The 15141-nt window shown below is 45.7% G+C and overlaps 1 protein-coding gene across 1 annotated transcript in view; it reads right to left on the bottom strand.

Moving 5' to 3' along the window:
- Positions 1-11057: 11057 nt before the first annotated feature.
- Positions 11058-15141, bottom strand: part of LOC115144062 (protocadherin-15-like) — a 190049-nt gene continuing 185965 nt past the window's right edge. Inside the window, exons 35-37 of the mRNA XM_065002441.1 lie at positions 13527-13656; positions 11658-13355; positions 11058-11146 (exon numbers count right to left, since the gene is read on the bottom strand). Coding sequence (XP_064858513.1) covers positions 11679-13355; positions 13527-13656 — 1807 coding nt within the window. The 3' untranslated portion in view covers positions 11058-11146; positions 11658-11678. The remainder of the gene's footprint in view (positions 11147-11657; positions 13356-13526; positions 13657-15141) is intronic.

Genomic DNA, 15141 nt, shown 5'->3' on the forward strand with positions numbered 1-15141 from the left:
ATTGTCATTTAATAGCAAGGATTTACAGCCCCCGGAGAGCATGAGGGGCTCTTTCCAGCAGAGGTGTGGCCACCTATTCAAATGCATCTCTTTGTTGAGATTTGGGATGCAGCGTGTTGGGCCACCCCTCAAACATTTGAGGTTTTTACCAACTTTCGCTGGAGAGTACTGCCTGTCTTCAGTGTGGGAGCCTCTGAGGGGTGATGCTGTTGGGACTATCCTGGGTTCAGAGAGGATGTCTGCTATACTAGAGTTGGCCATATCCCACTGTGATACATCAAGTATTTGAAAGAGAACTCAGTTACTTCCGTAACCCTGGTTCTCTGATAATACGACTGAGTTGTGTCACCACATTTCCCCTGCTCGCAAGAGCACAAGGTAGGCATGCTTGAGAATAACCAGAGGGTGAGCGAGTGGCACCTTTTATAAAGAGGAGCTCGCTTAATTCGCCAGTCGACCTGTCTGTCTCCGACAGACGCTGTGGGGTTGATCTGCCTGGAGCGAATCCCATAGTGATGCAATCGCGATTATTTTACCAGAGAACCGGGGGTTAGGAAAGTAACATCAAGTTCTGGCCCCCCAATGGTGGAACAAACTCCCTCACGACGCCAGGACAGCGGAGTCAATCACTACCTTCCGGAGACACCTGAAACCCCACCTCTTTAAGGAATACCTAGGATAGGATAAAGTAATCCTTCTCACCCCCCTTAAAAGATTTAGATGCACTATTGTAAAGTGGCAGTTCCACTGGATGTCATAAGGTGAACGCACCAATTTGTAAGTCGCTCTGGATAAGAGCATCTGCTAAATGACTTAAATGTAATGTAAATGTAAGTTCTCTGTTGGTGTGGCGAAGACAGGTAGTCTACAATGTTTTTTTCACCTGTGGGAAAACATGTTTAAAACAGTATTTTCATTGTGTAAAGAGGACATTATTTGACCCAATGAGTGTAATTCTAATGTCTGAGCAGGAGACATGCATAAAGCACCCTCTCATTAGCTTGGCCCGACTGTGCCGAGCTTATATTTTCCTATAGGCCTTGCGTTTTGAGATATAATAAAAATGCTTGGGTGTGATGCCATCCACATGATTTACTCTGGGTATGTTTGTGGGTGAAGGGAGATCAAGAACATCTCTCAAATGTTAACTTAGACTGCACACACAATACATCAATTATAAAGCAAGAAGAATCTACACTATATAGTTTAGAAAAATGCTAAGAATTGGCTCTATCGCGGGTGTCAATTTTCACATAGTCCTGCCATCATACAGTGTGACAGAAATTTGGAAAAATATGGGTATGAAATTGGGAAAATATGGGTATGAAATTGGGAAAATATGGGTATGAAATTGGGAAAATATGGGTATGAAATTTGGAAAATATGGGTATGAAATTGGGAAAATATGGGTATGAAATTGGGAAAATATACAAACTGTTAGATGTGGTTCATCTCTAGTGAGTTTAAACAAGTGAAACAGTAGAATATGCCCACCGAGCTATTATCCACCTGCAGTCAACATCTCTGAAGCTACTGTGTGCTGTGTTTTGTCCGGTGTGTGTGTGTGTGCATGAGCGTGCATGCATCCTATTGCATGCATGAGTTCCAGTCAACACCAGCTCCCACTTCTGTATTGAACTTAAACCGTAGCTCCAGGTTCTGTATTCTGACACTCGGAGCGTCTCCCTCTGATCTTCCTGCTAATTATAGAATTTAAAGGGACCATGATGATCTGTTATTCCAAATCTGCAAGCTTGTAATTATTCACTTCATTATTTATTTTGGATGTTTGTTTGAAATATTTCAATGGGGATCCATCATGTGAAGATCAAAGGGGATAATGTCATTAAAGTCATGAGGTAGGCAATCTTGTAATAATTTTTAAGTGTTAATTAGACTGCCTCTCCTTGTAAGTTCTCTCTCTCTCTCTCTCTCTCTCTCTCTCTCTCTCTCTCTCGGCGGGGGTTCAAGAGCAGTGTAATTCACTTGTTTTCTCCCACGACTGCACTTATTGTGGAAGAAAACACACCGCTCAGTGTGACGAAGCCTGCTGGTGAAAAGTCATCTTCGAGTAGATCAGGGCACGTTGAGAACAGTATGGCACTCTACCTGTGAATTTAAACGTTAATTAACAAAGATCTACACAAGTCATTCCTATGCAGAGGTGAACTGTTTTTTTTTGCAGGACGTGACTGTCATTATATCATGCAATTAAAAACAATTGTTATAATTGGCACTTAAATTAAACATGTTTACTGCCTGTAATCAAACCAATTGATTCAACACCAGGGGTTGATGTAATGCAAACGTCATCACCTCCATCTACTGGTGAACAGCAGTTACTACAGTTACTTCGCCAGCAGCATACCACCCTGCACACCACTGCTGGCTTGCTTCTGAAGCTAAGCAGGGTTGGTCCTGGTCAGGTCCTGGATGGGAGACCAGATGCTGCTGGAAGTGGTGTTGGAGGGCCACTAGGAGGCACTCTTTCCTCTCGTCTAAAAAAACATATCCCAATGCCCCAGGGCAGTGATTGGGGACATTACCCTGTGTAGGGTTCCGTCTTTCGGATGGGACGTTAAACGGGTGTCCTGACTCTCTGTGGTCATTAAAGATCCCACGGCACTTATCGTAAGAGTAGGGGTGTTAACACTGGTGTCCATTCTGGCCCTCAAAACCATCACGGTCACCTAATAATCCCCAGTTTACAATTGGCTCATTCATCCCTCTCCCCTGTAACTATTCCCCAGGTCGTTGCTGCAAATGTGTTCTCAGTCAACTTACCTGGTAAAATAACAAATAAATAAATAAAAATACAGAAATCAGTATCACGACACATTAGTCCTTTCAATTCCTTTCTCTCTCAGGGCTCTCTCCACATAACCTAACTCTCTCCACATAACCTAACTCTCTCCACATAACATAGCAGGTGTAAAAGAAACGCCTTTCTCTCTCAGGGCTCTCTCCACATAACCTAACATAGCAGGTGTAAAAGAAACGCCTCTCTCTCAGGGCTCTCTCCACATAACCTAACATAGCAGCTGTAAAAGAAACGCCTTTCTCTCTCAGGGCTCTCTCCACATAACCTAACATAGCAGGTGTAAAAGAAACGCCTCTCTTTCTTTCTGGTCCTGCCGAGAGAGAAAAAAAACTTCTGCACAGTTCAACCAATCCATTAAATGTGCAGGTGGAGTTAAAATGGAGTGTCGCTTCGTTAAAGTCCAAAAGCAGAAGTCAGTTCATATGAGGAAATCAGTCAATTGAAATGTATTCATTCGGCCCTAATCTATGGACTTCACATGAATTGGAATACAGATATGCATCTGTTGGTCACAGATACCTTTAAAAAATAAATAAAAAAGTTGTGGATCAGAAAACCCGTCAGTATCTGTGGTGACCATTCTTTGGCTCATGCAAAGTGACAAACCTCCTTCGCATCGAGTTGATCAGGATGATGATTGTGGCATGTGGAATGTTGTCCCACTCCTCTTCAATCGCCGTGCGAAGTTGCTGGATATTGGCACCCTGTCGTGCATCAAAGCTGGGACCGAGAGACTGAAAAACAGCTTCTATCTCAAGGCCATCAGACTAACATTGAGTGGCTGCTGCCAACATACTGACTCAAATCTCTAGCCACTATAAACAATGCCACTTTATATAATGTTTATATACCCTACATTACTCATCTCATATGTATATACTGTACTCTATACCATCTACTGCATCTTGCCTATGCCGTATGGCCATGGTTCATCCATATATCTTTATGTACATATTCTTATTCATTCCTTTACACTTGTGTGTTTAACGTAGTTGTTGTGAAATTGATAGATTACTTGTAAGATATTACTGCATGGTTGGAACTAGAAGCACAAGCATTTCGCTACACTTGCATTAACGTCTGCTAACCATGTGTATGTGACAAATAAAATTGGATTTGATTAGATTTTTTGTCGTACATGTCGATCCAGAGCATCCCAAACATTCTCAATGGGTGACATGTCTGGTGAGTATGCAGGCCATGGAAGAACTGGGACATTTTCAGCGTCCAGGAATTGTGTACAGATCCATGCGACTGTGCATTATCATGCTGAAACACGAGGTGATGGCGGTGGATGAATGGCACGACAAAGGGCCTCATGTTATCGTCACTGTATCTCTGTGCATTAAAATTGCCATTGATAAAATGCAATTGTGTTTGTTGTCCGTAGCTTATGCCTGCCTATACCATAACCCCACTGCCACCACGGGGCACTCTGGTCACAACGCTGACATCAGCAAACCACTCACCCACACAACACCATACACACTGTCTGCCATCTGCCTGGTACAGTTGAAACCAGGATTCATCCGGAAAGAGCACACTTCTCCAGCGTGCCAGTGAAGATCGAAGGTGGGCATATGCCCACTGAAGTTGGTTACAACGCAGAATTGCAGTCAGGTCATGGCCCTGGTGAGCACGATGAGCATGTAGATAGATGAGCTTTCCTTAGACGGTTTCTGACAGTTTGTGCAGAGATTATTTGGTTGTGCAAACCCACAGTTTCATCAGCTGTCCGGGTGGCTGGTCTCAGACGATCTCGCAGGTGAGGGAGCCGGATGAGGAGGTCCTGGGCTAGTATGGTTTCACGTGGTCTGCGGCTGTGAGACCGGTTGGACGTACTGCCAAATTCTCTAAAAATGATGTTGGAGGCGGTGTAGTAGTCAAAATGATCACTATTTAATGAGATATCTAGATTTGTAGCTAACTTTAAAATAATTCACCATGGGGAACGAATTTGATCGTAATAAACACATTTCTGAGCCCAAAACATGTTTTTGGGGCCATTCTGCCCCATTGTAATTTACATAGGCTTTCTAAGGCAGACCAGGGCTTTTGGCACCGCTAGGTTGCTACGCAGTAGCTGACCAACAGAGCTTATAACTTCACATTCCAGACTGGACATTGGGGGCCTGTGAAAACCCATTGCATCCAGTTGTTTCCGACCCGTTGAGGGTGCTCGCTACAAGTGGATAAAGTAAAAGTAAAATGTAGTGTCAGATGCCATTTAGTGGATCACTTGAGAACACTGTGATTCTTCAAAAAGCCTGAAATAAACGGCGTAAACTGTCCAAAGGTATTGCTTAAAAATAACTGGTTTGAGGTTTCATGTTAGGTGTCAACACAACACAATTCAGTCAGATCCGTTTTAAGGCTTCAGCATGCATCAGTTCGGCTGGCGAACGAGTGTGCTGCATACTCCCTTAAAAATAACTGTTTCGCATTTGAACGCCTTTAGCCAACTTCTGCATAGGGGTTGTTTTGACGTGTTGGAAGTGGAACTGCACTACCTCTGTCAAATCCACAAGTGGCTCCTTATATCTTAAAAGCGGACATTGCCATTGGCTGCACAGAGTCGCATGAACAGAAATCCCACGCAGCGCTGTTTACAAGTTGGAACAGTGGAATGTGAGATGTAATCTACACCTCCATTAGGATGATAGAAACACTCATTATTTAGTTGAGTCATTTTTCATTTTGAGTGCTATAGCACCCCCTGATAAATCGAAATGAAAGAAATAATAATAATTGCATTACTCCTGTATGAACCTGAAACATTTGCATAATATTGCATCAGCCTGAAGTAAAAAGTGACTTAAATAAAAATAAAAGAGTTCACATACTCTCTGGCAGGAAGACTTAACATGAATCTATGGTAAACTCAGGAAAACTGTGAGATTCTCCCCTAGTATTTCTCACATCCAGGAGAATGTTGAAATGTTGAAATGGATTGGGCCTGAAAGCCTCCCTGGTTGTCAAGGAAACTAATTTGTCAACAAGCCAGAGAAAGAGAGAAGCGGTGATGGTGCTGGAGCAAAGAGCAGAGTCAATTTTGGAGATTGGTTTTTCTCTCCCCGTGTCTGGAAATCATAATCAGATGGGAGGACTCCGGCACCCAGAAGGCTTTGCCCTGCAGGAAAAATGCTCAACACCCTCATTAGCATAATCAGCCTGTGGGAGCAAAGAGCACAGTGAGTCTGGTAGCAGCAGTTGGGATGTGTGTGTTGCATGAGTGTGTTTGTTTGTTTTGTGTGTGTGTGTGTGTGTGTGTGTCTGTGTGGGTGTATGTGTGAGTGAGTGCATGTGTTCTAAGGTGCAGAGAATCAGATTTAATGTTTAGCAGTATTTTAGATAGAAACGGTCTCTGAGCCTGTTGGTATCAGACCTCATGCTCCAATACCGTCTGCCCGACAGTAAGGGAGTAAACAACTCATGGCTGGGGTGTGTGGGGCCTTTGATAATGCTACAGGCTTTGCTCAGGGCACCGAGTAGATATCCTGGATAGGTGGTTGCATGGTCCCAGTGATGTACTGGGCCATCTTCACCACCCGCCTGAGGACCTTACGGTTATTGATGGAGCAATTCCCGTACCAGGCCGTGACGCAATCGGTCAGGATGCAGTCAATGGTGCAGTGGTAGTATTTGGAGACGCTATTGTGCCCTCTTGACTAGAGTGGTGGTGTTGTTGGTCCATGACAAGTCCTCTGTGATGTAGACGCATATGAACTTAACTACTGACTCTCTTTACTGCAGTCCCGTTGATGTGGATTGGGGCATGTTCCCTCTTTTGCTTCCTGAAGTCAACAATCAGCTCCTTTGTTTTGCTGACATTGAGGGAGAGGTTGTTGTCCTGGCACAATGCCAGTTCACTTACCTCCTCCCTATAGGCTGACTCATCATTGTTGGTTAGCAGGCAGGGGGTTGAGGATACACCCCTGGGGGGGCCCTGTGTTAAGAGTCAGTTTGGAGGAGGTGTGGTTGCCAATCCTCACAGCCTGTGGTCTGCCTGTGAGGCAATCCAGGATCCAGTTGCATGGGCTGGTGTCCAGACCCAGATGCCTGAGAAGATGCCCGCTAGCTGGTCAGCACACACTCTGAGAACGCGGCCAGGGAGTCCATCTGGGCTGACGGCTTTGTGAGAGTATTCCCTCTTTTGAGAGTTTTCCTCAAGTCAGCCTTGGAGAGCGAAAGCACCTGGTCGTCCAGAACAGCGAAAGTCTTGCTGGATGGCTCGGAATTGTCTGCCTCAAAGAGAGCATAGAATGTGTGAAGCTCGTCTGGGAGGGAGGATTCGATGGGCACCATACAGCTGGAGTTACCTTTGTAGTCCGTGATAGTCTGTAGTCCTTGCCACATGCATCGTGTGTCTGAGTTGTCGAACATCAATTCAAGTATGAGTCTGTATTGAGTCTTTATGCGAGAGCCTAATGGATTTGTAGAGCTCGTACCTGCTTGCCCTGTGCGCGTCGCACACCCTCAAGTCATCAGGGTTCCTTCTGCTGACAGTGAATGCTTCAGTATGGGCTTTAAGCATGGTATGGATATCTCCGTTCTTCCAGGGTTTTTGGTTGGGGTATGTCCGGATTGTTATTGTAGGTACATCATCAACACATTTCCTAAATATTTGCAGTGTTGACCCTTCTTTTTCAAGACCTCTGCAATCCGCCCTGGCATGCTGTCAATTAACTTCTGGGCCACTGATGGCAGTCCATTCTTGCATAATCGATGCTTGGAGTTTGTCCGAATTTGTGGGTTTTTGTTTGTCCACCCACCTCTTGAGAATTGACCACAAGTTCTCAATGGGATTAAGGTCTGGGGAGTTTCCTGGCCATGGACCCAAAATATCTATGTTTTGTTCCCCGAGCCACTTAGTTATCACTTTTGCCCTATGGCAAGGTGCTCCATCATGCTGTAAAAGGCATTGTTTATCACCAAACTGTTCCTGGATGGTTGGGAGAAGTTGCTCTCGGAGAATGTGTTGGTACCATTCTTTATTCATATTGTTGGTCCATGTGTTCTTAGGCAAAATTGTGAGTGAGCCCACTCCATTGGCTGAGAAGCAACCCCACACATGAATGGTCTCAGGAATCTTTACTGTTGACATGACACAGAACTGATGGTAGTGCTCACCTTGTCTTCTCTGGACAAGCATTTTTCCGGATGCCCCAAACAATCGGAAAGGGGATTCATCAGAGAAAATGCCTTTACCCCAGTCCTCAGCAGTCCAATCCCTGTACCTTTTGCAGAATATCAGTCTGTCCCTGATGTTTTTCCTGGAGAGAAGTGGCTTCTTTGCTGCCCTTCTTGACACCAGGCCATCCTCCAAAAGTCTTCGCCTCACTGTGCATGCAGATGCACTCACACCTGCCTGCTGCCATTCCTGAGCAAGCTCTGTACTGGTGGTGCCCCGATCCTGCAGCTGAATCAACTTTAGGAGACCGTCCTGGCGCTTGCTGGACTTTCTTGGGCGCCCTGAAGCCTTCTTCACAACAATTGAACCGCTCTTCTTGAAGTTCTTGATGATTTAGGTGCAATTTTACTGGCAGCAATATCCTTGCCTGTGAAGCCCTTTTTGTGCAAAGCAATGATGACGGCACGTGTTTCCTTGCAGGTAACCATGTTTGACAGAGGAAGAACAATGATTCCACCACCCTCCTTTTGAAGCTTCCAGTCTGTTATTCGAACTCAATCAGCATGACAGAGTGATCTCCAGCCTTGTCCTCGTCAACACTCACACCTGTGTTAATGAGAGAATCACTGACATGATGTCAGCTGGTCCTTTTTTGGCAGGGCTGAAATGCAGTGGAAATGTTTTTTGGGATTCAGTTCATTTTTATGGCAAAGAGGGACTTTGCAATTAATCACAGTTCATCTGATCTGCAGTTCATCTTCATAACATTCTGGAGTATATGCAAATAGCCATCATACAAACTGAGGCAGCAGACGTTGTGAAAATTAATATTTGTGTCATTCTCAAAACTTTTGGCCACGACTGTATATTCCTCAATGCTGATGGATGAGTCCTGGCTGGATGAATCTTTGAACATTATCCAATCAGTATTCTCAAAACAATCCTACAGCATTGTCTGCCTCCTCTGTCCAGTGCATCACTATTCTCTGTATTGGTCGCTCCCTTCTGAGTTGCTGCTTGTAGGCGGGGAGTAGGAAGAGAGCCGTGATCTGATTGGCCAATGTGGGGGTGGGGGATGGCTTTGTACGCGTCATGGATGTTTGTATATACAAGATCCTGCATGTAGGATTCCGAGCAGGAACCTGCAAGACTACGAACCGCTATCTCTTTATCAATTGAGTTAAAGCAGCTGATTCAGACAGCACATTTCACAGGTTTGCCACTTTGAACAATACTGTTACGGGATATTTCTGTTGCTATTGGCTAGGATTACACGTATGGTGAAATTAAATCACAATACAAACCAAATAGTATAACATGTTAGAAATATTGGCATTATTGATATGTGACAACAAGTGTGAGCTTTGAACAGACTTGATTCAATTCAAAGTTGACCATGTAGAAATAGATAAGCTTTGAGTATGTAGACATGTAGATATGATTCCAGAGCCAAAGCACACTACTTCTCAGCTTATATGATTCTCCTCTGGATTAATGAGGTGAACCATCCTCTGACTAACGCAGAGATAATAAGCCCAAATGAATTCACTGTGTACGCACTGGCATCGCCATAATCAGGCAATTTATTTAAATCAATAAAAATGGATGTTTGATATATTCTCCTTCCAGAAACGATTAAAAAGAAACACTTTCTTCTTAAGTTCTCTAGCTCTAGTGAATAGCAACCAAAGTACTTGAAATGTAATCGATATCACACTGCTGATTCTCAGAGCAAAAGCAAACACATGGACATTTAACTGACTGCAATATCACATTTGAACTATGCATAGAGTAGACTGGGTTTTTGAACTTGGCATACTTCTCGATGCAAACAAATATATGTTTTATTATTTCAGAGAGGGGGAAAGGACTAGATGAATAAAACTAGCATCATTTTGGTGTGAAATGTTTATTTCTGTATCCATCATCAGGTCGGTAGCCAGACAGATGAAGGTGTGTTTGATATATCAGCACTAGAACAAAGATTACTGCATTTCTTTATGTGCTTATAAACATCACATGGCCAGTACGAATACAGATTCAAAACAAAGACCACAACCAGAATTGTTATTTCAAGACGTGTCAAATATGCAGTATGCAGCAAACAAGATAGTATTTCAATTCTCCCTAAAAAAATGTAACAATCTGTATAAAAATGAAAAAAAAAATAACAATGGATTCAAGTCTGAGTGACTTTTATGATTGGGGTGTCTCCAAAGCACAGCTATAGGCCCAGGTGGACAGCAAGTGCATCCCTAATCAATACATCTTCATGTTTCCCAGCTAAATTGATCCAGTCTTCTATGGAAACAACATTCTAGAAGTGGCTATATTAGGAAAATAGCATGTAAACTCAACATTTTGAAGAACCTGTATTTAAAAGAAACATCACTTGCTGGTTGCAAAAACTCTTAAATGAATGTAGCTACATTTAGATGTAGCATATTTTATAAGATTACGCCAATTACTTTTGTACTGTAAAAGCAAACCAGTGGATTTACTGATAAAGAAAGACATTATATTGAAATTAAGTGCAATTCAATTTAGCTTTATGCCATAGAATTGGAGGACAATACTAAAAAGTACAATTTGTCACATACTGTAGCAAAGTGGAAATACAAAAGTCACAGTTTTGTCATTGGTATGTGCAGATTGTTCCAAGGCCCCATCCATAGCTCCTCCTCATCGGACTGTGTGCGATCGCTCTGAGATTCTAAAGGTTCTCTCACGTCCTCATTGTCCACTGGTGATTCCTGCTCCTCAGCGTTCCGGCTTCTCTCGCTCCTGGCCTTGGCGATGTTGGACTTTGACGTTATGCTCTCTGGGCCACTGGTGCTGGAGGCCAGGGAGCCGCTGGAGGGCTGGGTGTTGAGGGTCTTGTCGACCGAGGACGTGGTCGCCACGGGGCTGTTGAGGGGCAGTCTCTCCTCGTGAGTCACGGCCAGTTTGTCCAGTTTCTTAAAGTGCTTGCCCAGCCGCACTGGGGAGTTGACCTTGATGTTGTTTGAGTGGACAAACCGGCGGGTGCGTATGACCGAGCCGTTCTGCGCCAGGTACACGCTGCCATTGATGTTGCTGTGGTTAGTCAGGTTAGACAGACGGTTTCTTTGGGGCTCCGGAGCGCTGTCCTCCCCCGTCGAACTAGTCTCATACTCCCTGTCCACCACCAGCTTAATCCGCTTCTTCCTCCCGTACTGAAGAACACAAACAAACAAATAAACAGAAGGAAGATATGAGAGACATGAAGCCTAACATCACGACATCATTAGAGATGGGTTCACACCATTTGACGGGCAAGGCGAAGAGATGCCAGCAGCAAACACAATGTCACACTGTCATGCCGGAGAAGGAGCTGTTGAAGGAAATGATTATGTCTTCTGATGTGATTTAACCACAATCTGTTATGCTTCTTGACACAGACAGATGAGAAGCAATCATTAACCATTTACTACAGAGCCCTAAGAGCTTTTGAAGGAAGAATACGATTATCCCACCAAAGGACAATGCTTTCAGTATTCATGAAAGCAATGTAGAAAAGGCAGCAGCAGCGGCAGCTAGAGATTGGACCAAAAAGTGAACAAAGCAAGGAAGGGCATGCATTTTAGACTCTCTGTAATTTAAAAGCTTCCTAAAATGGCTTATATGACAATAATAAATTCCACTCAGATAATTGCACACGCAATCCAAGGCATTCAGTGATCTTACTTAATGGGATCAGAATTCACTTTAAGATGTTATGGCTTCATCAGCATCGGAATCAGCTGGGTTGTCATCTTCCGATTCCCCGTCTTCCTCCTCCTCTTCCTCTGTGCTCTGCTTCAAGCCTTTTCCATAAATGCCGCTGGACGGTCTCTTCATCGTGGCTTCCTCCTCCTCGTCCTCGGTGACAGGGGAATGGTCATCTGAGGTGTCCATCATGCCACCGCTGACCTCTGTAGAGTAGGACACAGCGGTCGGTCCTCGTCCATTTCCTGTTGAGGCCGTTGTCCGACTCCCACTGGACTTCCTGGACGACGACCCTTCACTATGCTCCTCTGGTGATTCTCTGCTCTCAGCCTCCACTTCCTCCTCCCCCGAAGACTCCTCCTCTTCCTCGCTCTCCTCATCGATGGTGTCCTCGGACCCTAGAGTGTGGGAGGAGGACCTGGATGTAGCGCTTCTTGTCCTGGTAAATCTAGAGCTCCTGGAGCTTGGGTCAGAGACTCTTCCATTGTTGTCAGAGGATGCTCTCCTACTGGCTCTGCTACTGCGGCTCTGTGACCTGTCTGTGTCACCGCCACTGTCTCTGTCACTGCTCTGGCTGGTGACCACAGAGGCTCTTCTACTGGATGGTGGCCTGGGTGAGGACTTCTGAGCCCCTGGTGCTGTGTCCTCAGTTTCTGCAGATGTCACACTCCTCTTGTTGTCCTCAGTCTCTGATCCCGAATCTGCCTCTTTCTCTGTGTCCGAGTCTCTCTCTGTCTGGGACTCCTCCTCTGTCTCCAAATCCTTCTCTGTGTCTGAGTCCGCATCTGAGTCTCGCTCTGACATCCTTTCCTCCTCCTCAGAATCTCCCTGGCACTCCTCCTGCTCCTCGTCTGAATCTACAGCCCTCCCCTGGTCATCCTCTCCACCTAAGTCTCCTCCAGGGTAGCCCGCGGTACCCAGTGTGGAGGATGAAGCAACACTGCTCCTACTACTCCTGTTGGAGTAGGCCTCTTTACTAATGCTTTCTGCCTCAGAGCTGCTGCCCTCCTCTTGCTCACTAATGTCCCAAGCCAGGGAGGCCTGCCACCTCCTCCTCTCCTCCCCCTTAGTGTCATTGGAGCTTTGGGACCCAGACCCAGACATCCTCTGCTCAGCTAGAGAGCTCACACTGAGGATTTCAATAGGGGATATCCTCCGCTCTTGAAGCCTGCTGGAGATGTTTATACGGCTCAGCGCTTTCCCCAACTGCTGTTTGACCGAGGGCTTGGCATCATCCGAAGCCTGGAAGTAGCTCCCATCTATGACCATGCCATTGTCCATGATCAACATGCTGTCGGAGCGGTAGGCCTTAGTTAGTGTCAGGAAGTCCCCACCATCTCCTCCGTCCCTCCGATCTTTGGAGGAGAACTTCATGGGGAATATCCTGGCTTTGTTCCATGGGGGGTGGAGCGAGGGGGGGTTACCAGGTACCTTGCTAACCGAGACAGGGAACTTGCAGAGTTTCATGACTGCCTTTAGTTTCTGAATGACCGTGGAGGAGTGGTGGGGCTTGGAGTCTGATGCAGCAGTGCCCTCTTCTGGCGGTGGCCGGTCCTGCTCTGTTCTAGAATAGGGGGGCTGCTGGTCTCTAAAGGCCTGTCTGGGGGGGCCACTGGGTGGGCCGTGAAGGGGTCCTTTGCCTTGCATAGGGGGCCTCATCCCACCACGCATGGCCACCTGTTACAGTCACATCAGCCCAAGCTACCATTAAAGCCACTGTTAACCATTACTGAGCCATTCAACACGCAGTGTTTCCTCCAGGCACATAGTGTACTTTCCATTGAATTCAAAGTTGCATCATACATGTAGCTATTGAACAACGTAACAGTTGTAGATAAAATCAGCTACCTCTCCCTCCGACTCCTGCGGACTGTAGTAGTAGCTCCCATCGTCGTCCACGATCACCTCTCCGTACTCATCATACAGGCCTGTCGGAGATATCAACTTCCTGCGACTGCCATACTGAGGCAGTTCATACCTGGAGGGGAGATGGAACAGGTTAGTTACACACTGTACTGACACACATACACACACAAACAGACAACACAAACATAGCACACCCACGCACACACTCGCAGCCATCACTACATTTATTCAACCTCATTTCTCAGTAGAATTCTGTCATTTTGTTCTCCAGAAGTGAGTGTAAAACAGAATATGTGAATAAGCCCGGGTCCCCAGTGCCTCCAAACTGTGTATGGATATGAGAGAGAGAGAGAGAGAGAGAGAGAAAGAGAGAGAGAGAGAGAGAGAGAGAGAGAGAGAGAGAGAGAGAGAGAGAGAGAGAGAGAGAGAGAGAGACGGCAAAGGAGCCTCTTTATTTAGGCGAAGGCCTCCTTATGGGATTTTACAGTCATTACCCCAAGGAAGTGTTTCCTTTTCTTCTTTCCGTGTGTTTGTTCAGCTGATCTTTAGTGCCAGAGGGGGGCAGACAAGGCGTACCATAAGGTCCAGGGCCCACTCACTACAGAGTGTAGAAGTAAGGTCACTATGCGCCCAGATTAAAGGCTTTTAGTGCTCCCAGGGAGAAAGCGTCTTTTAAAATAGAAACAGACCATCAGCTTAACAGGGCGCACTCTGCCATCACTGGATGGACCAACAGTACATGGTGTCAGTAATGGTTAAATAGCTCAAGCCTCCAGCCAGAAGACTATTACCCCACATCTCAACCCCACGGGAGCCAAACTCTAATTGTATTAATGGCGGTCGGTGTGACGGGAAACATGAGCATTTTGAGAGAGAGGCTACATAGCAGAGAGAAAAATAACACCCGGTATGGCTGGAATGAGAGTCGGGACGTTCTAATTAAAAGTTGAACATCTGCGTAGAGAGAGAGAGAGGCGAGAGAGACTCAGAGGCAGGGAAAGGTAAATGTACTGTATCCTCTGCTGCAGTGTCTGTAGAACCAATCTTTCATCCTCTAAAACTAATCGCCCTCTCACTTTGGTGCTGCAGGGAGAAAGTCTTAAGAGCCTAATTCCGTGCACAACATTCAATCTTAATCCGCGCTCCTTTCTGCTCTGTTATAAGACACCACATGGATGGTGCTCATTGGAACAGGTTAGGTGAGTGATTAGACTCTCTAATTATGGAATTCATCGCAGGTGGCAACAAATGACAATATGAGCCGTTTCGTCTGAAGCCGTCGTTATGGATTCCGACCTGTATGCTCCACTTCAAGGCTGTTCGAAAAACTCATTCTGATGTTTCAGCGGGGAGGGGAGGCAGTCTGGAGGCCTGTCGTGACGAGAGCCGTTTGGTATTGAACACTGAAGGAGTCTCTGGACTCTGCAGACTGACTGAGCTTCCCTGGTGCGAGGCAAGCTGTCGGCCCTTGTGTACACGCAGGATCAGAAAGGCCTCAGTAACAAACACGCACATGCATGCATGCACACAAACACACGACACACACACTGTGCACTGACACACCGTGCACACACACACACACACACACTCTCTCTCT

Source organism: Oncorhynchus nerka, linkage group LG16 (genome assembly GCF_034236695.1).
Source record: "Oncorhynchus nerka isolate Pitt River linkage group LG16, Oner_Uvic_2.0, whole genome shotgun sequence".
Taxonomy (NCBI): Eukaryota; Metazoa; Chordata; class Actinopteri; order Salmoniformes; family Salmonidae; genus Oncorhynchus; species Oncorhynchus nerka.